General features: G+C 32.1%; 2 protein-coding genes across 5 annotated transcripts; one reads left to right on the top strand and one right to left on the bottom strand.

Moving 5' to 3' along the window:
• The first annotated feature begins 2,224 nt into the window (after positions 1-2,224).
• Positions 2,225-16,777, top strand: LOC119831365 (putative leucine-rich repeat-containing protein DDB_G0290503). 3 transcript variants are annotated; one of them, XM_038354677.1, is made up of 10 exons: positions 2,225-5,692; positions 5,898-6,008; positions 6,857-6,928; positions 10,483-10,619; positions 13,993-14,166; positions 14,450-14,604; positions 14,825-14,963; positions 15,237-15,425; positions 15,732-15,872; positions 16,180-16,777. In XM_038354677.1, exons 1-10 carry the CDS (start codon positions 2,341-2,343, stop codon positions 16,327-16,329), a joined length of 4,620 nt encoding a protein of 1,539 aa, XP_038210605.1. In that variant the 5' UTR covers positions 2,225-2,340; the 3' UTR covers positions 16,330-16,777. The 3 variants fall into 3 exon arrangements, with proteins under 3 accessions (XP_038210605.1, XP_038210606.1, XP_038210607.1); XM_038354678.1 differs by lacking the exon at positions 5,898-6,008 and having other exon boundaries at positions 2,226-5,692; XM_038354679.1 differs by lacking the exons at positions 5,898-6,008; positions 6,857-6,928 and having other exon boundaries at positions 2,226-5,692.
• A 1,102-nt stretch (positions 16,778-17,879) lies between these two features.
• On the bottom strand, positions 17,880-24,005 carry LOC119831207. 2 transcript variants are annotated; one of them, XM_038354495.1, is made up of 7 exons: positions 23,341-24,005; positions 23,059-23,251; positions 22,693-22,776; positions 22,353-22,503; positions 21,639-21,934; positions 21,198-21,325; positions 17,880-20,155 (listed from the first exon to the last, which is right to left on the bottom strand). In XM_038354495.1, exons 1-7 carry the CDS (start codon positions 23,497-23,499, stop codon positions 19,946-19,948), a joined length of 1,221 nt encoding a protein of 406 aa, XP_038210423.1. In that variant the 5' UTR covers positions 23,500-24,005; the 3' UTR covers positions 17,880-19,945. The 2 variants fall into 2 exon arrangements, with proteins under 2 accessions (XP_038210423.1, XP_038210424.1); XM_038354496.1 differs by having other exon boundaries at positions 23,059-23,204; positions 23,341-23,478.
• Between the last annotated feature and the right edge of the window lie 793 nt (positions 24,006-24,798).

The raw sequence follows: 24,798 nt of genomic DNA, 5'->3' as shown, positions 1-24,798 counted from the left end.
CTAACCATGAGAAAGAATGACCAACCATTTATGATGAACATTGTGTAACTTAGTCGCTGTACAAAATATCGTAACGTGCAATTAATATATAAATTAATTGAACAATACGAGTTATTCATACGTAGGTAACATAAATATCTAGTATGAGTATGATTGCTTCGCTATTACAACTTTAATAAGCATTTATTTATTTGTTCTTTTATATATAGCAACAATAGTATTCTTTATAAAGAAATGAATCATTTTATTCAACAAATTTTCTAATGTTTAAATACTTATAAAGATCTTTGTTTCAGTACCTGAGAGAAAGATTTAAAGTGGACGTCCCGCACAGATTTCGCCCCCATCAGTTTATGTCGCCTACTTTCTGCGATCACTGTGGTGCATTACTTTATGGTTTTTTTAAGCAAGGACTTAAATGCGAAGGTAATTCTTTCTTATTTTTATGATACATAAGTAAAAAGTTTTAGAAAAGTTATCAAAGAATAGGAAAAAATGGGGTTCGGGATTTTAGGCTAGCTTCCGTTTAAGCGATATCTCCCATTGATCTGAATTTCGGCACATATGGATATTGACGCGCTGATATAGAATACCGAATTAAAAATCGTGCATATAATACATTCAACGTTAAATTTCTGAATAATTGGAAGTTGGAAAGCCGAAAAAAACTAACCCCAATATCTAATCACTATAATAACATAGTATAAAACAAAGTCACTTTATCTGTCCTTATGTCTCTATGTACGCTTAAATCTTTAAAACTACGCAACGGATTTTGATGCAGTTTTTTTAATACATAGATCGATTCAAGAGGAATGTTTTTATGTATAATATATTCATCTATTAAAGTACTCCGAATGTAACGAGTGTGAAACCGCGGGCAAAATCTAGTATCAAATAAATTGTGGATAATATCATTTCATGTAATTTAATATATTCAAAAAGTATGCCCGGGACTTTGCGGCCATAGTTTGCAAGAAAGTGCAATGTATTTATTTTAATGAACATGGACCCTGTGCTGCCACAGTATAATGAGAATAGTAAATGAAATGTTCATATCAATTCAAATTTATTATTAACCAAGGGAGGCCATTATATAATTTGATTTTGACGCTTATAAGTTGATATATCTGATTGCCACAGACGTCCTTCTTGATGTATAAGAAAACTCCTTCCACATCTTTTTATTATTGACTTTGTTTAATTTGCAAACATCAATAGTTTAATAAAACTTAGTTAAGCTGTTCATACAGATTTTCCATTTGAATTTATCATTATAAAATGTAACTATATCTCCATCGTTTTGTTTTATTTAATCTACGAGTACGGTAAACATAAACTAAAAGAATGTATAATCTTATTTTTACTTGCTTATGTTTTGCATTGCTTTAGCCTTGACCATATTACATTATATACATTAATTAATAATTACTACGGTATATTATTGAATATCATATTACTTTTATACTTAATATTTTCTATATATATATCATATATTGTTACTATGTTCTTACCTCACTAATATATTATTTTATCTGTATTCGTGTGCATTTGTGTGTGTGTGTGTATTCAATTTCAATAATAATTAGTAATTAAAATACATTTAGAGATCTTTAGGTTGAAAATCTGCATGCAATCATGAAAAAATACCTAATGAAATATGGTTGTGGAAGTTACCCTATTTACAATAAATATAGAAACGTCTCAAATTTTATATAAAATATTTTATAATATAAAACTTGCAATACAAAAATGAAACGGTAGCAACAAAATTATGTGTGCATTAACTCAATAAATTGAAAAAGCCATTTCCATCGCACTAGGTAACATATTGTGTATGTATGTATTTTGAGTAAGGTTATTTGCCGATAGTCGTTTTGTTTGAGGTAAGTTTAGGTTTTATACAAATGCAACGACATTGCTACCGACTACGTCACTTTTAGTGCCATAATTCATAAAATAATAAATAAATCATAAAAGAAAAATGTGTTAGAGTAAGCATCACAGCCAAATGAATATTTTGGTTATTTACCTTATTTTATAATAAAATCGTTAGCCAATTAGTTATCTAGATAAAACCTTTTTAAAAATAAGACATCATGAATCACACAAACAATGTACCAAGAAATTGAAGTACATACATATTATTTTCGTAAAAATTCTATTATTGTCATGAAAACGTCATCCGTCAATCACCTGGGCCGTGCCGCGGTATTGTTGGGTGGGCGGGCGGATCGCACCTGATGCGCAGGCGTCGCGCCGAGAACTGTCCCGCGCCAGTCTGCGTCGCGCGCTCGAGCCGAATTACCGAGCCCGCGCGCTCGGCTATCCCGCGATAAAATGCCGCTCTTTTCGGAACACATCACAAACATGTATTACAGTGGTACTCCGTCATATAGTAGTTCTTCCTACGGTTATAGCGGATCGCCGTATGGAACGTCGTACAGTGCATCATACTTAAACTCTGGTGGGAATTACACAAACCATTCTTCACTAACTCCATATACGAGAACTCTGTCTTCGCGTTATTTATTAGGAAGTGGTAGGACATATTCGCCTATATTAAGTACAATCTCAGAAAAAGGAACATCGAGTCCGGTTAGAATAAATAGTCCTAGAAGGACTCCCTTCACAAGTAGAGCTTATATACCCAATTATACTTCTAGACCTATCAATATAAATACTGCGGATATTGATGTTTCACGCGAAAAATATTGCAATAAAGCTAGGAGTGCTGGTATATCCACGGAATCACAACGGCCCAGCACTTCAATAAATACTGATAAAGAATCGTCATCTAACGTCGCTGATAAGCCCAACACAGGTGTTGATACTTCTCCAGGCACTCCTCCACAAAGATCAACAATAAAGCGTGACCGCCCTGTCGTAAGATTACATACAATAAAGAGAAAAGATAGAGATTCTCCTCGAAAACCTATTGAATCTTCATCTGTTGTGAACTCTTCAGACATAACACTAGATAAAGATAAACTTGAGCCATTGAAATGGCGAGAAAGGTTAGCTGATGATTTAGCCTTTAAAAATAAAAAAGAAAAGAAAACAATTGGAGAGAAGCTTGTTGAAAAATTTACACTTAAAGATAAAGATGATATTGACGTAGATAATAATGCATTGGATATCTTAAAAGACAAACCTCAAATAGTTAATGATCAGATAACTAATAATATTGAACAAGTTTCAGTACCAATTAGTGCAAACGCCACTACAATCGATAATACGAAAATGGGTAGACGTTGTTCTATGGAATTATTAGCTGAGCAAGCTACACTATTGGATTCTTTAATAAGGAGAGAGAATTTAAGTACTGCAACTTTAGATTTAAGTAAAATTGGTAACGAAAAAATTGAAGCAAAGAAAAACAAGGAAATTGATAATAAAAAGAGAAAACTTATCAATCAACCAAACCCACTCACAACCACTAAATCAGACCATTCTTTAGTATCTAAACGTAGTTCAAAAAGAAAGAGTTTAAGAAAGTCGACATCTGGTGAAAATATTCGCACATTGGACTGTATATCGGAAATGCTCCCATTGCCTCCTCCTCCCATTGCCGAAAACGCTATAAAAAGCGACGAGATCAAGTCTTTAACTTCAAATAGAAACAAAAAAACAAAATTGAAACAAAAAATTACATCAAGTGTGGAAATTTCACCACCGTCGAGTCCTTTAAAGTTTGTTGTTGAAAATGTTACGGTAGAAGAAAAGCCGATAGTAAAAAAGAAAGATATTATATTTAGTGCTGTGATAGAAGACGTTAATGTCACTATCAAACCAAACAAAGCTACTTTAAATGCAGTTGAAACAGGGCATCGCAAAAGTGTAAAAATAAAATTGAAATCCGACCAGAAAAACGTGACGTCTGATAATGTAGCTTCACCGGAGCCAGAAGATGGTAATTTTTGGGATAAAATTGGTAAACGAGAAACTGTTTATTTAACTAACAGAAAAAAGGATTTGGAAAAAGAAAAAGAAGAAAAGAAGCGATCATTTTGTTGGTTCCCTGAAGACAATAAAAGTGAATTAACAGGAATGTGTGATAATATTAGATCCAGTCAGAGCGACAACCAACTAAATATTTTAAGTAAAAATGAAGAGCAAGAATTTTTAAAGCAACAAGAAAGTATAACACTCAATATGAGAAAAGATCAGCAAGTACAGACCATTGAAGAAAATTCTGATATCAAGGTTAGTGAAATTAGTAATATGGCAAAAACTGATGAAAAACAAATAATATCGAATAAACCAAATGCAACTTCAGCATTAGCAAATGATGACATAGAGAATAATTTAAAAACAAATGAGGTTGAAATACAGGACCGAGACTTAAAAAATATTGATGATAAAATTATTGAATCCGTATCAAGCATAAATAAACCTTCGGAAATAGTACAAAACAATGGTGCTATTCCAGAAAATGAGAACAAAAAAATAAAATATGTTAAAAAATCTAAAAATAGCCCTGAAAAAATTATTTCAGTTGTATCAAATAAAGGAGAAAATGATAACAATGATATTAAAAAGAAAGAGGCAAAAATCAAGTCAATACCAAAAATTGAAAAAGTTTTACCTAAATCAACATCGGCACCAACAATACCCAATATAAATAAAAGCGAGACATTAATCGTTAAGGCTGGAAAAACCGATTCTGCTAAGGAAAATGGGAAAAAGGCAAAAGATCTTATAGTTAATTCTGATTTTATCAAATCTACCCTGGAACCAAAAGTAGAAACGAATATTAAAAATGAAGAGGTCCCAAAAGAAGATACGAAATATGATCAAAAAGTACAAACTAGTTCGAATACAGCACAAGAAATTACTGAAGCTCATAAGATAGAACCACAAAACTTACCAGATGTAGTGGCTTCAAATATAAATGACAATTTGACCTCAAAAGGTGATGAGGCTGATCCTGTATTACAAAAAGAGGTGAATTTACATACAAATGAGTTACCTTCTATGGGATTTGATAGTATCATAAAATATAAAAGTGAAAAAGATAATGAAACACCCCTAAACATCTTACATTCTCAACCAAATACAAGTGATGTAATAAATACATACACTGAAAACAGTACAAATGAAATCAATTTAACAAACGAACATAAAACAAATGAAGTTGATTTACTTCCATTCGGGAAAAATTCTCCTGAAAAACCAGCAATACTGCAAACAGAAGGAAGTGAAAGTATTAGCAGTAAACATACAGATAAAGATTTGTCAAATAGCACTACAAAAAAAGAAGACATTCCACACATTAACCCTGAATTTAGATTGTCACAAAAAAAGAAACCTGATGATATTAAGACTGAAATAGAAAAAGAGAAAGAAAATAAACGTGAAAGTGTTAAAAAACCTATTCAAAATGGCGGTATTAACTTACTTTTAGCTAATCGAAAGCCTGTTAAAGACGTACCTGCTCCAAAGCCGCTTATAGCGACGCCGCGACCGCTTCAAAAGAAACCTCCTCCAGTTATTCGGTCGAGTAGTTCCTCAGAAACGTCATCTACCGAAGATTCCTCTGATGAAGATGAAGACGAGTCAAGCGAAAGTTCGACTGACTTTTATGAGTGTGAAAATAACGCTGACGGTAGAACTTCGACTGGTTCAAACGATTCAGGATTCGATTCATCAGCACCTACGTCTCCATCCGGATTCAGTTATGCTAGAAAAGGTAAAGAAATATACTTTTCGATTCTTATTTTATCACAAATTTAAACTGACTCGAACTCGTAGAATTTCAGACCATAAAATGTAAATAAATTCGCAACACAAATCGCCTAAATGCACGATTGCTTATGCATGGCCTGGCATCGAAGCTCTGTCGTAGCAAATGGTTACGCGTTTCCCGTGGTAGCAAAGTTAACCCTTTGTTATAGACTGCGATGTAAATTGTCATCGAAAATGTGAAAAATTGACGGCGAATTTGTGCGGAGTCAATCAGCGCCTCTTAGTAGAGGCTTTGGCATCGCGGACGGCATCAAAACGAGGTGGGTTTGTATTATTTGATAAATAAGTTTAATTGGGTATTTGGATTTAGCACATATTAAGCGTTACATTTCCTCTTGTAATGTACATTTGTTTTTGTTGTTAAATGTTAGCTGGCGTGGGTGTACACGAAACCAGATTCTGGATTCAAGCCAATCATTTGCTCACCTGTACAATTATTACCACCGATAGATGTGGTAATTAACAAACAATTAGAATGTAAAGGAATAATAATGGCATATATTAAGGGGTCGACGATCTTACCAAAAGGCTTATGTAACGTCTTACATCAATGTGGCTGGTAGAATAATTTTCAATACACGGCACATTTTTAATTTTAAGCATTAGATTAAATTAAGCTTAAAGTACAAAATTATAATTAAGTTTTGTTATTTTTTAAGTACAAAAGAGTGAAGGAATTTATAAAAGTATCTTTTCTACTTCTTAACTTACTGCTTATTACTTATTCCTGTTTTAATTATCTATATATCAACACAACATATTACAGTAGAATTTTTAAATTCTTTTTCCATTCAATCGAAAAGTTTTCTACCCATCCAGAACTGATATGACGTTATTTTTGGCCAGACGTCAAACGTAGCGTATTTTTATCATCCAAATAGTTTGCTATAAAACCGTTATTTATTTTATGTCATAAAAAATAACATATAGAATGTAAATTAATTCAAAATAAAAAATCGGTGAATGAATAGAAAGACAATAAAAACAGATGTGTTTTCTCATTTTCGAAAATAAAATCTTAATCATAGGCATATTATATCCTTTTAAAAATATCTAAATTTTGTACCGATTGAACGCAAGCTGTCGTTTTTACCGAAACTATGTACAGGTGCGGACCACCCCAGCACGTCCACAAATGCAGTACAAACTAATAACCACGACATCGTCCAACAAGAGCTCGGTGAGCTATTTTAAGCATACTTGAAATTGAAATTATCTTCTTCTTTCTGATTCTTTAAATTGCAATATTCTAACATATCCATGAATGTTATGCTTATGGCGCTACTAACTGCACAGTCGTCATTAGATTTGCACTTATGATATCCAATATTAATCGACACTTAATGCTGCGCTGACGAACATTCTCTAAGGTGAGTTATATTTCTTAGCTCTGTTGTCTTTTCTTTGATTATATAATTAGCTTATACGTAATATTTTATTTCGGTTTACAAAAGCTTCTGAATTCTATTTCAAAATAAACTCTTAGTGCGTAATAAATGTATGCTTCTTGACACGATTGGCAAAAAGCGAATAGTATTTTGAAGCATCTATAAATAATACTCGAAGCGCTTTAGGTCTTTCTCCAAAGCTGCTAATCATGGCCTGGTTAGGCTGGCTGTCCGCAATTCAATAAGAAAAATTCAATTTGCTATATTTATTGAAGTTATTTGTAAAGAATAAAACTTACGATATTGTGCTAATACATACGTTTGTGACGTAATTATGCTAAAGCTACTCAATTTATTTATTTCCCAGATAGGGTCTAATACTTTCTATTTTCTAATTTAATAAAGTTTTATGCATTTCAATTGGAAAAAATTTGCGAAAACAAATGGAATGAGTATATTACAAAATATCTTTCTCTCTTTTTGAATACCTCTTAAGACGATACCATATTATATGTACCAACTGCAGAGGCACGGGCTTCTTATTAGAATTAAAGCCAGCCTTTTTTAAAAGTGAGCCTTTCTTAAAAGTGTGTGAATGCACCCACTGAACCGCCTCTGCTAGTTAACTGATTATTTTCCGAAAATTGTAGAAAGTAAACACTCATTATGAAATGAAGTAAAAACAAAGGTGTGTGTGCGATTCACACACAATAGTAGTGAAACTTCAGTAAATCGAGAAAAGAATGAGATGAATATATATAAAATATAAAATAGTATGTATATTTCTGTCTCATTCTTTGCCGGTTTCATTCTACACATTTTTGTATTTGTGTCTCTTATCTGTCGTTTTCTCCGTTGCATCAGGTTTAAAATCACAACGATTCTAAAGAAGTTTCGCCTCAAAAATAATTACTAAAAAGAGTTCGTTTTCTCACAACTAACATTACTACAGTAGAAAAGAAAACGAGTACGTTTTTACTTAATTACACTGGCTAAATTAAACAAGTTTTTTTTAAACCTAAATCGGAGTCGCTTGTAAGTACACTTTTCAATCTGAAATTCACACTTAATAAATACAGAAAAATACAGAGTATACCGTTCTGAGAAGTAAATAAATGTATGCGCGAAATTGTTTCCTGATGTACCTACATTAAGATGACCCGGTCAAACATCTTTTGTGTTGGCTACAGTTTATTAGCTCTCGTGAAATGTTCTGGATGTGAGGCATGACGCAACGACGGTTCTCCATCTCGGTTGCAATAATAATATTTTATCTTTCTTTGAAGTATCTTTGGTTTTGCTTCTTGCAGTCATAAATGTGTAAGCCCAGTAAATGTAAACATGATTTATTTAATGTCTTTTTGAATATGGATTATAGTACAGCTTTGCACCTAGGACCGTCCTCGATGTTAGTGGTACTCGACCTATTAATAATACTTTATAATTGGTATATTCGTACCATTTACATAGTATTCGTAGATAAATCGTCAACCAGCGAATGTAACAAAAGACTAACAAGATAGAGTTGCACGTAAAACTTAGGCTCTATATTTTGGTGAGTGTGTCAATTTTAATATGTTTCACGTAACATAGATCGGCATTTTTATATATACTCATAGAATTATTTTCAAAGTATTCTCGTCGAAGTAGCAACATATGTCTATAAATACGCTATGGAAAGATTTATTCGGATATAAAGCGAATGTGTTCTGTGATCGATTTATTACTCATTATTTATTTCCATTCGTATCGACCGAGTTCGTCGAAAAACTGAAGACGTCTGTGAACTGCGTCGTAAAAAGAAATGAAAATTTACCAAAGCTCATTGTTTATTTCCGCAACACGCGAGCGCTTTATTACCTACTAGATGTCCCGGCGAACTTCACAACGCCATAGAATATTGTTTTGACATATTTTCTTCATCGTTCTCGCTTTTTAAACTTTCCCTAGACCTCCACGGACATTTCTAAACCAAGATAAGATAGATTCGTTCAGCCGTTCTCGAGTTTTGGTGAGACTAACGAATAGCAATTCATTTTTATATATAATCTACATATCAGTGACATGTTGATGCATATCTCAAGGAGCGATTACAGAATCATTATTTGTTTTCTTAGAACAATAATAATAATCAAGACTAAAATCAAACAATTTTAAGTGAAATAAATCCAACTTTTAAATAAATTTTTAATGCTGCAGGTAACTAATACCTATACCACATTTTGGAGGTTCAGTCATTCATTCTATTTAGTTACATTTAACAAAGGTTAACAAAGGAACGTTGCTTAAGCTTAATTAGTATTTTTTTATCTTGACGGTTTCACGGAACAGATATATACAAACAGATATGTACATCATTTAAGTCTGTTTAATTGAGTTTGATTGAATGACCGCAGTGAGACAACCTGTGAGAGTATATGTAAATATTAATAATAATTATTATTATTATGACTGACCGTAAAACATATGCAATAATTCAGTCGTTGAAAGCTACACGTAAAGCGTGCCAACCGCATCAATATAATTTAATTTATTTTCAAAACTTAACATTATAGTGATGTATTGAAGGATCTTATTTCTGTACTTTCATCATGAAAACTAAGCCTAGTAATAGTGTGTAGACGATACCTACCACAAATTAAATATTTTATAGCGACCTTACACTCTCTAAAAATTTGTACAATTTAGTATACATTTTTATGTTTAAAGTAATCTCGGATTTAAAATTATTCTGAAAATAAATTTTCTCAATTTTAAACATTACGTTACACGTAGAAATTCTTCGAGAGGTTGTCTTAAAATAGATTACGTACCTACAGCTTAAACTTTCACCGCATCTGAAGAAAACGTTGAGATATTAGATACCTAATTAAAACCTAAATTTACACCTTAATTCGATTTAGAATTTCGGATCTATTTCTGTATCGAATTTCTTATTGTATCATGCCCTTGATATTGTTCAGTAGGAGGAGAATATTTTTAGCAAAGCGCGTGATTCTTCATTGTGAAATTGTCATTATGTGGTTATTTAGCGACGTAAAATTTTCAAACCCATTGAGAGCATCCTTCTCGTATAGAGACATAAAATAACATTGTTTCATCTATGAATGAAGTAAAATTTGTAAGACATACACTAAAAATTTACGTTTTTAAAATAAAGATATCGTCGCAACGCATCGAAACTTCGACTTATGTAATCAGGTAATATACAATTTTTGTAGCTTTGATAGCTTTCCCGATCTCTCCTTTATCGGGCAAAATTAGGTATATTTCGTATATTTGTTATTAAGATGTTTAATACACATAAATATATAGCAAAACTAATTCGTTCAATGATTTCTTACAGAACAATCGACGGCATATGGCATATTCAGAAAGACGGGAAGATTCACGCCTCCCGCTCGCAGCATACCACGCTTTAGGAAGTACACCATAGATGACTTTCAATTCATAAAAGTGTTGGGAAAAGGCAGCTTTGGAAAGGTGAGGCAAATTTAATGACAAATGTTTAATGATTTTTTGAACAAAAAAGACTATGAAATATAATATTTTCAGATATTCTACACAATTATTTACATTTACGACAATGTTTAAAATATTTTTAAACAAGTATAACTAGACTACGTATAGTTATACGTACGGTCTTCATATGCACTATATGCACTGGCAGTAACTATTTAGTAATATGTGACTGGAGTTATCACAAACTATAGGCCTACGTCTATATATAAATGTTAAAACTTTAAACAACGTTGCTATCTTTCCTCTCCGTTTAATCAAATTCATGACTAAAATATTATTTGTTTGTGTTAGACATCGATTCTTCATTCGTCTTCGCAAATCGATTGTCGAGTTGTCGCCAGAAGATGCACCTTTTAAAGAAATTACGTAATATAAAATGAATGTTGCCTTCGGGAGCTCTGCATTTGCAACCTTCATTGAGTTTTTAAACCTCTTCACGTGACATGTGCAGGTATCGATTGATATGATATATTGTTTTAGCGTTGACCTAATTGCTCGTGTTTGTAGACCGGTGCCAGCACAGATCACGTTCGGACACAACACATTTGAAGTACAATAATATCTATCCGTAACTATATTTGTATAGATATGTGTTGTGTCTAGCAAGCGACAAATGTTCAAAATTGTGCATCAAAATATTATGTTTAATATTAAAACATGTGTATTCTTCGAACATAAACATAACCAAATGACATTTCCAGAACTTTCATAAAGATACTGCTAACATTAAAATATTATCAAAACATTGCCTGAATATCTAACAATTAAATTGCTAATATATGTGAGCTTGTGTCACTAAAAATATATACGAGAAATGAAACAAGGGTTTTTGCCAAGAAAAAATAGTATTTCTGTTTTAAATACGATAGAGCCGGCTTGTTGACTTGAGTTAAATGAGTACGATGAATGTTTAGGTGCTGATTGAGGGAGCTATATGTGACTGCAGCATCACTTAGGATTAAGAAATTAGGATAACTAATAGGAATTTTAATTCTAAATCTAAATGAGGTGTGCTCATTTTTATATACACACAGGTAGGCGGTGGGAAGTATCGAGGCTATTTAGTAATTTAGGTGCTCGATAAATTCATTTTATAGAAGTTTTTTATATGAAACAAATTATTTGACAAATATAATATGTGATTTGAAAATTTTTTCCTCTTAGCTACCTGTGTAGCGAAAATAGATTGAAAATGGGTCACTGGAACCCGATTTCACAGCAGCCACACCTAAATAACATTTCTATCCCGGAATTATATAACGACGATTCCTAAATGATTCTTAAGTTGAATCTAAAACGGTATTTTGATTTAATTAATGTCGCAACTCGCACCTTACTTCTACAACTCGGTTCACGACTATAAGTAATACATACTTACTCGTAATTGATTCTGGAAAATGGCTATGAGTGGGATAAAGATATAATATTTCCTTGGATCGTAAAAAAAATATAAATAGAAAATAAAAAAAACGTCATAAAATCATTGCATATAGTTCTAATAGCTTTATTACAATTTTGTAGAATGGAGTGGGTGTAAACACGTTTTACACATCTCCGATGTCAATATGATTTAAAGTCTACTGAAATTAATAATATGAAAACGAAGTGTTCACATCGATACTTGCTAAAGAGAACAGAAATATCGTAAATAAAGCTGCTGATCTGATGGCTCGCTTCCGAGTCACAAAATGTCAAATTATTTATATCGTTCTTGGGCTAGAGTACGATGAACTTAACTGAACGTGCTACATTATTAAATTATATTATGATGAAACATTTTATAGTCTATATTGCATCGTAGGTATATTATTTTAAACTCCATTAGTCTAAATGTTACTCAGTCGCCATCTATGACATAAAAAATCCCTTTTTTTCAATTGGCGGCTAAGGATAAGGTTTGCGACACTATAAACTTAAATTTAAGCTTCTACTAGCCCCTATTAAACATCCAGCAATTCAAGTTTTTATCTCCTGAGAAACGCATCTTTCAGTGTAACTTTTGAGTGGACATGTGGAACATTTTCATTAATTAGTAAGCAATATATAAATATGTGTGGCGTAATGTAAAATCGTTATAATCTAAGTCGCAAGATTGCAATCTGTCGAAAAATTCAACGGGGCTCCCTTTTCTGTGCATCTTTCTTACAAGTTAATGCAACTATTTCTCGACTGATTAATATCCTACGTGATTGTAATCTGATCTATCAGCGCTTACATTTTCACGTGGATATATTTTCATATTTAGATAATTTTTCGTTTGTTTCAGAAATAACCTTGTAATTGGTATTAATTATGAAAGGGATTAATTTTTGTAGAATTAAAATCGTTTTATTATTTCAATTGAATTTTTGCTAAGTCTTTGATTCATGAATAAATGTTGGATCAGGTTCATCCAAATAAATAATCATTATGTAGTGCTGTGTTCTGCAAATAAGGGTAATTCATTTTGACCATAACCCTGGCGTCTCTTATGGCAGTTTGCCACTGCAGCCGGCTGCGGGTCAGCTGTCACGCCAATCCATTTCATATATTCGGGCTATTCTTGGTTTTGACATCACGGGACACATTTGGACGTCAGGCACCACGTGGTAAAATTACGATTAATTAATCATTGTACTACCGACTACGACGTGGATTAAAGGGTTGCGTCATGGCTTAGCATATTTTAGTCCAATCGCACTTTATCAGGAAGCCCCTGTGCCCGTTGCAGTCGGAGTAGTAAAAGCTTATTAGCCTTCATGTCATTACATGGACGTACTAACAACTACTTCTTACACTTACACGTCGTCTATTAAAAAGTCATATGCCTAACTCTGTCTACATGCCGATCTGTCTACTCAACTCAACCAATTTAGAAGAAATTTCGTATGGATATATATAGTTAGAGACCCGAAAAAGGACAGGAGATAGTTTATCTCGGAAATCTCATGGTAACGGGAACTGAGTCGGAAAAAATAATGTTTTTTCTTTGACTTCACAAGCGTAGCCGCAGGCGGAAAGTCAGTGATGAATATGACAATCGGATTCAGCTTTGCCTTCACGAGGGGGTCAAATCTCTATATACTTATAACTGAATTTTCATAATAACATTATGTATTTTTATTAATAAGTATAACTGTACGTATATTTAAAAAAACGTGTGACGTAGAGAAAGATCTTTCCAATGTCGAACGGGTATGTATCCATTATACACATATAAAAATTTCAGCCACATTTAATGACCCACTCCACCACACTCCGCGGATCCGTCCTAGGAATATGAAAAAGTTATCATTAAAATAAAGGTTGATGGTGATAACGGTCATGTGATTCTAGATTGTTTTATTTTTCCCAGGTAATGCTAGCTGAGTTACGGGAAACGGAGTACTACTATGCAGTGAAGTGTCTGAAAAAGGACGTGGTTTTAGAAGACGATGATGTTGAGTGCACTCTGATAGAGAGGAAGGTTCTAGCGCTCGGCACCAACCACCCGTACCTGTGCCATTTATTCGCAACATTTCAGACTGATGTAAGATTCAGACACCAACTTATTATTAGCACTAAAGTTTCATCTTTAAAAGATACATTTTTTGTTGAATTTTTATTAAGTGTTGTAGGTATATAAACTTAACGTTTGAAAATTAATGAAATTAAGTTTTTGAAGTTTTCTTTCTTTTTTTAATTATCTGCTGATTCTGTGCTATATATTATTCAGAAGAGGGTTTAAATATTTAATTAAAAGTATGAATGTAGATGCTTAAATGATCCTTATATCTAATAGCTTTATAAATACAAACATTGTATTTTTACAGTCCCATTTATTCTTTGTAATGGAATACTTGAACGGTGGTGATCTTATGTTCCACATTCAACAAAGCGGCCGCTTCCCGGAGCCCCGGGCGAGGTTCTACGCAGCTGAAATAGTTTCCGGCCTTAAGTTCTTACACAAAAGAGGAATAGTGTATAGGTAAATCCGAATAATTTAAATAAACCCTCAATCATCACGAAAACTTTTCAAAAGCCTTTCTCATATCGTCATTTTGATCTTGTACTTTTAATTACAACGGAAAAGCTATTCAAATATTATTTAGAGACGAAATGTTAAAAATAATCAATTGTTAAATATATAAATATATCCTACGACTACCAACACAAAACCAAACAAGGGAGTTTTCCTTTTCTTCCAGGGATCTGAAATTGGATAACATTTTATTAGACTTCGATGGACATGTTCGGATAGCAGACTTCGGCATGTGTAAACTTCAAATATACTTGGACAAAACCGCCGATACTTTCTGCGGGACACCTGATTATATGGCTCCTGAGGTAAATATTTCAATATCAAACAATATTTTATTATTTTTTTATTGTGAATATCATAACACAAGTTATGTATAACATAACTATTAAATAAATTAAAAAAATATCACATAAGTATGAGCAATTACCAAATCTGTGGAGTAAAAAGGTGGATCATTATATATTGTTGGTTGGTGGATATTATATGTCATATTTCTCGTATAGACCATTCGTAGTTACTTTTTGCATAATGTATGAAAAGACTTCTTTTTAGCCTTTACCTAATAATTTTCATTGCAGATAATAAAAGGCCTAAAATACAATCAGACAGTGGACTGGTGGTCTTTTGGCGTTCTACTATACGAAATGCTGATCGGTCAAAGTCCGTTCAGCGGCTGCGATGAAGACGAGTTGTTTTGGTCCATTTGCAATGAAATGCCTTCCTACCCTCGCTTCTTATCGACCGAGAGTCTTAGCATACTGACACGGGTTAGTTATTGGTGAAAATATCTTTTTTAAATTTATCAATTAAAAATTTAATTACGAATTTTAAAACCTTGTCTCTTTATGATAAGTTTATGCTAAAATAGGTCTGAAATAATGCAAATAATTAATTTACACAGTAATTTTAATGATTTGCGGGTAGTCTCGCCTGTGCTCTTATTTCAGTTACAAACACCTTTATTATTATACAAACACCTTTAAATCAAGTATGCATTGAAGTCTACAATCGAGTATACAGAGGTTAAAAAGATTTTGAGTTAATAATATAAAAAAAACTGTATATCCGCCTAGCTATTAGACAAGGACGCGCGAACGCGGCTGGGCGGTGTGGAATGCATGCATGGAGACATTCGGGACCAGGACTTCTTCAAGCCCATCCAGTGGGACAAACTGGAGAGACGCGAACTTGAAGCGCCATTTAAACCTCGAGTGGTGGGTATTTTTAAATTTTAAGATGAATGGTTTATGAAAAAATAAACGTAACTTCAACATTAATGCTTACCATAATTAGTGAATTTAATTATTATTTGATAGACTACTGGCCCCCATCAAAAAATTAACCTAGTTGGACAGCTTACAAGACGACATAGTGGTGAATGCTATTTGTATTTTGTGCCCCTCCATCGTTTTAAACAGGTCTCCTGGTGGTTTAATTGACCTATCAGTTTTTTGATGGCCTGTAGTCTATACTTTATAAAATATAATCGTGTATTATGATACAAAATATATATTTTTACAGAGACATCCATTAGACACTCAATACTTTGACCGGGCGTTCACGGGCGAACGTCCGCGCCTCACGGCGGTCGAGGCGCAAGTGTTGCGCTCTATGGACCAAGAGCCCTTCCGAGGATTCTCGTATACAAATCCTAATGCTACGGACCGTTGAAATTCATATAAAAACATTTTTTTCGTGACTTTATATCCTTTTTCAGGATTCAGATTTCAGGTTTTGAAATACCGTTATTAGGTTTAAACCAACCTGTAGTCTGTGCTATCTTTGGTGAAAAATGTCCTGCCGACGAATTTAGAATACATTCTCTAGTAATTTCCTTGGTAATTTATGGTGAATGTACAATGTAAAACATCTGTATGATAGCAAACAGTTTTTTTATTTTTCCTAGTTATAATAGGTTACGCTACCTACAACGTATGTGTAATGAGAAAATATTTATGTAAATCACATTTGGTCTTTTAAATAAAGTTCACAACTTCTTGTTACATTTTTAAATGTAACAAAGGGTGGTTTGAACTATAGAATGTATAATAAACAATTCAACTTTAGTATCGCACTCCCAATTTTATTTATTTTTTTTTTTTTCGGCAAAGAACAAGACTGTTTCCTCTTAAGCTCTTCATGAATGCTTATTTTATTATAAAAACAACGGATTCTCTACAGATACTATGGATGCTCACTTGCGTCGTTAAATAAGCATTATGTGAAGAGAAATAATAAAAAAATTACCGTTAATACTAGTCTCTATCCTAGTCAGAAGTTATTCTTTAAATATACCGTATTACATCTCGCTTAAAGTCGAGTTTGGTGTACAATGGCGTTTCATTTGTGGTATTTGTAAACGAAAAAAAATACAATGTACATATCATGTTATTCACGTGTTATTATATAATTCACAATGTGTCTGGAACACAGTGTTATGTTATTTTATATTTTAAGTAGGGTGTAAAGTAAAGCGTTAATTTTACTTAGGTTTTTAACAAGCTCACTATAATTCTCTTGTAAGTAAAAAATATTATACCCAAGTGTTATAACCGATGTCATTAGAATACGTTTTTGAAACTTTGTAATTATAAAAAAATTATATCGATATAAATAAATTGGTTAAAAACATTGCTTCTTATTTTTGGTAAATGAAACAGTAAAATAATTTATGACATACTATCCCACTGATATTACGAATGCGAAAGTTTGTAAGAATACATGTTTGTTATACTTTCACTTGTAAACGGCTGAATAGATGATGATGGCAGTGACGTAGCTAATGTACCAAACCATCACACAAGACGAAGATGACCTTTTCATCACACTTCTCAGTCCATTCTTTTTTCCAATAGTCAATCCTTTACGTAACTTTTTCCGTACAAATGAGATCATTTGTGAGTTTTCACACTTAATTTCCGATAGTTATTCTAAGATACACAAAAAAAATTCAAATACCTATGATTGACCCTTGATTTTGTAAATGTTAAAACTGTATAAAATGACATGATTCAAAAGTGCTTCTTTAAGAAGTCTTATTAAATTAGTAAATAGTTTTAGTTTGACCGTACTAGGTAGTACTACAGATTTAAATTTTGTAGTGAAGTAATTTTAATTATACGATTATAGATAACATAATATGAGTAGCAATAATGATTCAAGGTATTCCTTCGTTCTTGTCCATAATGTCAGTATAAGCCAATCAAATAAAACACGAGACATTCTCTTCATATTTTTCTTTATTTCCCAATAACATACACGTTAAGATAAGTATGTATCATAAACATACCTTAGTGACTAAAGTATTATCTAGATTAACAGTAAAACATTTGTTTTTACGAGAACAACAAGGTATAAAATATCCTTATTAGAAAAATATCCATAACAAATAATATAATATGCAAAGTAATATCAAAAAAATGCGAAAACAAATCTGTCTTTTATAACACGTTAGAAAGAGAGAGATATAAACGATATAAACTATTCTTTTTTCTTCTAGAAGGAAAGCTCAGACAACCATTCTTTTAGAATTTTACTCTTCACTTTGCCCATCAAATACCGAACACCATAGCACATTACCCAACCAGTCTTTCTGTTATCATTATTTCAGGCGGTAAAGTTCTTATAGTATCTATATTTATCTAAATTTAATCACGCGTATTTTTGTATCGCATACAATATTAAAGCATAACATAAGTTAAAAGTTGTTTACCTAATAGTGAATACAATTAAAATAATCTAACGTTAGGAGTTATTTTAAAGCACTTATATACTATTAGGTATTCTTATAATAATTTGGTTAAATAGACATTGAGATCGTATGAGACTAAATACGTTAAATGCTTATAGGTAGATATATATAAGATAAATATCATAGATATGTCTTTCTCAACAACTATTTGAACAAAAGAATCACACGTTCTAAAAAAAAAGTTTCTTGAAAATAATATTGAAATTGTACCAAAATAATATATTTCGTTATAAAGTTCGGCTATCGCAGAAAATAAGTTCCAAACATTTTTTTTTAGAAGTATGTAGCTACATATTTTAAAAATATTTTTTTGGCACACTGCTACATTTGTGTGAACATCCATTTAGTATATTATAATGTTCGTATCTTAAATGTATAATGAGATCTGAGGAGTTACTCTTACGTCTAAAATTCCAGTGTAGGAGTGATGGCGGTAGGTGACCTAAGTTACTATGTAACTCTGTGATTTCCCACACTGGATTCAGTACTGTTTTCAGTTTACCCTCCTTGTTACTTTTGTATACCTACCTATGTCTTTAACTGAGTGAAATAAATTGACATGTTATTCTAGTATGGTGAATTATTAAACTTTTATTAGCTTCTAAAAACCATTATCTTATGTACGTATAATCTATGTATCAGTTAGTAAATGCATAAAAATATAATACTTTTTTCATCAAAACCCATTTAAGTAGGTATTAATTCTGTATTGAAATGTAGCTTTTCGTATAGCCACGGAAATTATAAAATTATACTATTGGTAGATCATTCGATAACCTTATAGCTTAAACTACGAACGAGGAATAATAAGAAAAGTTTTATGTTCAATAACATCGAAGATACAACTTTCGATTTCTCAATCGGTTATTTACGTTACTTTTAACAAAAGAAGGCTTTGTGTGTTCAAATAATAATCCCTAAAACAAATGAAGAACATGAGTATCGAGACGCTCGCGATATCTGGGAGCCAACAATTTCAACCTGTTACGATAAGCAAAGATCGCAAACGTTACACAATCCAAAAATAATAAGGTATATAATAAGGAGGTACAAGTTCTGAAATCGCTCAAGCTTATTGAGCTGAATTTTGTCCCTTTTATCGCTTAAAGCGAGTGAAATGACGCAGACAAGATTACTAGTTTGTCTATGGAATTTATGTACAAAACATACTTAGGTATGAAAAACTGCGTGTCCGTTTGTATATTCTCGGTAAGCTCTAAATCTGCTAAAGAAGAATAGCCAGATACAGCGATAGATTCCCGGAGGAACATAATTGGAAAATCTCGACACGCTATTAGATATTTCGAATAATTTTTGCTTCTACTTATTTTAATTATTTTAGGGACATTATTTATATACCTTTACGTGTTATAAACATAATATGGTTAAATCAATTAGAGGAACCTGTACCTACATATTATATGTAATAAATATTAATAAATATGAATAAATTAAACTTACCTACATTTCGCACAAAATTTGTGTATGACTGTGCTTTATAGAAAAAACAAAAAAAAAACAATGTACGACTTAAATCTATTCAACATCATAGAACTGCGGGTAGGACATTACGATTTTAGCAATACGGTTGCCAATGAGCGCAAACATGGTTTGCTTGGCGAAAGTTTCATGTACTTCTATCTCACGGATGGCGACGGGTGGCTGGTCACTGAACTGTATACGGAACCGTCTTTCTGGCCCCCCGCCGTGCTCGGTGGACATAGTGCTCGGCCTGTATATGCCGAACTGGGGAAGAAATATTTGAATGGTACTTAAAAACTGATCGAATAACAGGGCCGGTTTCACCGCTTGGTTAAAATGTCACTGATAGATAGTAAGTTTTGTCGAAAACGATTATACATTGTCGTTTTATCTGACAGATAAGTTAAACAGATCTAGAGCAAGATCCCAGTGCCAGTCACGTAATGTCTGACGAATTGTGGACGACTGACCATGCATTCCTGCTAGCTAGGCATTTATTTTCTCGTGTTTAAATTTGGTTGTGTTGTTAGTAATGTTTTCATGCACCTTGATACCTAGAAAAAGGCAGGATGACCAAGTTAGCAAGTATGACGTCTGATGGCCCTGGGATCTTGGACCGAATGGAAAAGGAAGCTGAGAAACCAACCCTCAACATCACATACGTTATAATATGCAAAATATCATATCCGTAGAATAAGGAAGTAAAAAGATATGTCATAATATTATGTTTTGCAATTAAAATTTTATGGGTAATTAAAGTAAAGTTGCTAATTTATGAAATGAACTGAATGAAAGGTAATCTTATCCTTACTCCATATTATTTACCTAAAAAACTTATTCAATACTGTGATATTTGAGTAACAAATGTTTAATAACATAAATACAACATGCATTACATTTCATGATATTATTTTTGATTAATAACCATCACATAGCTACTAGGCAGACACAATGACATAAAAAAAACACAACTTAACCATGCATTCGCAAGTGACTGGTAAAATTTCTAAATAATTGATGCGTCAAATTCGCAAAGCACCCCATAAACATATTAAATAAAAGATCACTATACTATGTGCTGTAAGAAACAAAATACAACCCAACTCAACAACATTGAACAAAATCTGTCTGGTTAGAAATAAAATCATAATATCCAACGTCATCATGACGTTGTTGTTAATAGAATTGATGTATATTTCTTTATAGCAGGACATTGATATTAATAATTTTTGATACGATAAATCAATTCATTAAGCAATATAGGAAAGTTGAGCTTGGAATTAAATAGTCCATTATTCTATCATACCGCTCCATCGTTAAAGCCTAGCAGTAATATATCGCCGTGCTGGGTGACTGTCGACAGGTTAGGAAATACCAAAACTTTTGCATCCCATAGCTTATTCTCATATATACTCGGAGTGTGTGACTCGCTTGCTGGAGAGAGCATAATGTTGAGAAAATTTTGAATACTATAAATATTACAAATTAGAATTTATAAGAAAAAACTTAAGGAAAGTATGTAGTTTATGATTAAACTCAATGTCACAACTTTTCTAAATATGGAATAGAAATAATGTCATGAAATATATCAAACTAATTAGCACACATTTTTTATGAAATCTGTTTTTAGTTCTTGCATCTTTATTACCATTTATACATAGATGTTAAGCTATAAGATTTGTATTAATATTAATTATAAATACAAGATATATCTATCAATAAATCCTATAATTAAAAATTAACTTACTTCCATAAACAAGGGTGAAGCGATCAAAACTGTATGGTACCAAATCAAATATCCATCCTGGTGCATTCACACGAAATATTATGCTCATATTCTTCTGGGACCTATCCACATACAGTACACTGCCGTTAAGCAGGTAGATGTATACACCAGTTGTGTGAACAGTTACACTATGAACGGTCTCTCTGTGTCCAAAGTATCGGCCGAGAAGACGCAAATGCCGGCCACACTTTGGTGCGAACACCCACAGTGTGTAACTTTCGTCAAAGAAGTAACAACCTTTGTCATGTACACTGTATCTGCAAATTTATTTAGTAATGTGTAAAATTATTACTGAAACATAAAAGAATCAAACTATATTAGAGCAAAAGTTATGATTGTCATGCGAAAGCTATTGTACAGCTTTTGTAAAATAACTGTAGTTCATTAAATAAGATATATTTCATAAATTAATGAATTGTCTTGAATGTAATCCATTGATAAAATGCATTTGGTTAAATCTTGAAAGAATAGCTGTGTTGAAGAATAAGTGAGTTTGCAGACTTCACTTTAAAACATTCAAAAATAGAATCTAACAGAAATTTACCTTATTTTGGCATACATATTTCAAACAATTTTAATACAACACACAGCATTGCAAAATTTGTAATGACAAAGTATATTTTGAAAGAAATAATCCATTATTGCAATAAAAGACAAAATATAAACTAGTCTTACAGAGTTGTCTTGGGAATCGGATGATAAAATTGACTGTCATTGCATTGGCAATTTCCTTTTTTATTTATTCTCAAAGCAAAGCACTCCTCTACTCCAGGTACAGGTGCACTGAGTATTGTGTACAAGGTTGTAGACTCTTGATAATCAGCGCCTGTTTTGAGCAATACTTTTGTTTAAGGAAATTCTTTCAAAGTGAATTTAAAGCTACCCTATGTGAAGTCACATATATTTTTAATGTGCAAATTTTACTTATAATGTTGAAATGACGGTGAATTAGAAATTATTAAAACCTTTTACTCACCCAATACAATATCAAAATGTTCATATTCAAAATACTTACATTGAATGTCCAGTGTTTTTATCAAAGTGAAGTTATTTACATTCAATAACTTTACACAGCTTTTGCAAACCACAATTAGTGTGTCTACAAAAAATTTAATTAAAATATTAGTTCTGTCAATAGCAATAATTCAAGATCCAAATAATATTATAAATGCCAAATATATATGTAAGTATGGAGGGATATATATCCATATATCCCTCCATACTTACACTACTTACTTATAGTTTGTAACTCTGTCACCCAAATACAGCTTATCATATCTGCATGAAATTTGATCCAGATAGGAACATAGTCTGGATTAGCACATAGGTATGACACAAGTGAGAATACAAGTTGTGTGCCTCACATAAATAGAATACCCACCTTTGGTAACATGAATATGTTCAATTTCATCCATTTGGTAATAATCTTTTATAACTCGTTTTGCCTTTGATACATCCTGCCATAATAAAGCATTTAGACAGATTTCTTTACTGTTCATGGTTGATTTTTGTTTAAAACTTTCTCCACTGTTAAAAAGACAATCTTTTACGATTTTGTCCCATAATTTATAATGCTAAAATATAACATAATTCATAAAAATATAGTATGGTGCTTTGGTTACATAGAAAATTTATTTAATAAGTATAATAATCTATAACTCACATCGCAGTAATACATTCCCAAGTCTCTCCAAACCTTGTTGACTTTAAAGCATGCTGTGAGTGTTTCCAAATCTAAATATTTAAAGATAAGCAACAGTACATCTGCTGGACAACTATTCCAGAGAGAATAATCTTCATCTTGAATATTTGCACAAGCCATATTTAATTTCGCCTATCTAATTACAAGAGTAGGTGAATCGTATAATTGTATTGATGTATTCTTATTTTTCTGTAATTGCCTAATGTGGTTTCCCTCAGATATTAGGCAAGTAAAGGGGCGTTCGTTTTGTTTATATTATACGGCATATGCTAATGTAGTAATGTTTTCAGTTTTGACATTGATTGACGATCAAACATAAAACGGGTTAAATTATTGATATACAGCATCCATCACCAAAAATATTTGTTTTGTTAAAATAAGATCTATCTTCATGACATAGGGTGGCAATTCCTTAAGCGGAAGCTAAGGAAATTGCAACTAAGCTCAAAAGTGGTCCTGGCGAGAGATCCCTCGCTAGTAGGGTGTCCTTGTCTGACATCTTGCCAACTCAACGACTAAATGATTTTTTCTTGAAATGGCAGAAAGTTTTATATTTTCTTTTTTATGATTTACGAAAACGAACGACTCTTTGAAACTTTAAAACGTATTTAAATATTTCTATAATTTCATTTCATCAGGGCGTTAACACGTTTTTGTGTTACGTCTGTCAATGATGAATGTTTCAACCAATTTTGATGACTCTTTTTATTTTAAATCTGGTGCCATACCTGGGGGTATGGCACCAGATTTAAAATTCAATTGATAATTTCAATTGATTTAAATTTCAATTTGATAGCGTTCTGAGAATAGAGAATACGAATGTATTTTTTTCATTATTTTTACTGAGAGTTTACAACGTTTTTGCTAAGAAAAAAACTATCGATGCCGAAATCTTATTACAATTATATGGAAAAAAATATTCTAAAAAAGCTCCACTAAAACAGCAATTTCGAACGTTTCGAACACTTTACGTCGGGTTAATAATATAATGAATGAATCGCGTTTAAAATCCGTTAAAAAATCCGTTTTAAATTTCTAAATGTAAAATACTCGCGTAAAATCAAACACGAGAAAATACTAGAGTTTGAATTGTTAACACTCGTACATAAAGATATTCTTTTTTAAATAGAATGTAGATTAGCAATAAAAGTTTCATCAAAACAAAGAAAACAGTAAAAATGTAAAAATCATAAAAAATATATTTTATGATAAAAATGTGTTGCCCGCTGGTGTGTTACAGCAGTCAACGTGTTAACCGCTTGTTATTTTGGTGCGTTTGTTGTGACGTCACAGTTCATGGCAACAAAGAGAAAATTTTAAAACTTTATTTATACACCTTATTTTTCGTTAATAAATCGTCATGAACTAACCTTCTTTACCTGTAGAACAATGAAATAACTGTTTTATAAATATTTTATG

Source organism: Zerene cesonia, chromosome 13, assembly GCF_012273895.1.
Source record: "Zerene cesonia ecotype Mississippi chromosome 13, Zerene_cesonia_1.1, whole genome shotgun sequence".
In the NCBI taxonomy this organism is placed as follows: domain Eukaryota; kingdom Metazoa; phylum Arthropoda; class Insecta; order Lepidoptera; family Pieridae; genus Zerene; species Zerene cesonia.
The sequence above is the reverse complement of the archived record's forward strand: the minus strand, read 5'-3'. Positions and strand labels throughout refer to the sequence as shown.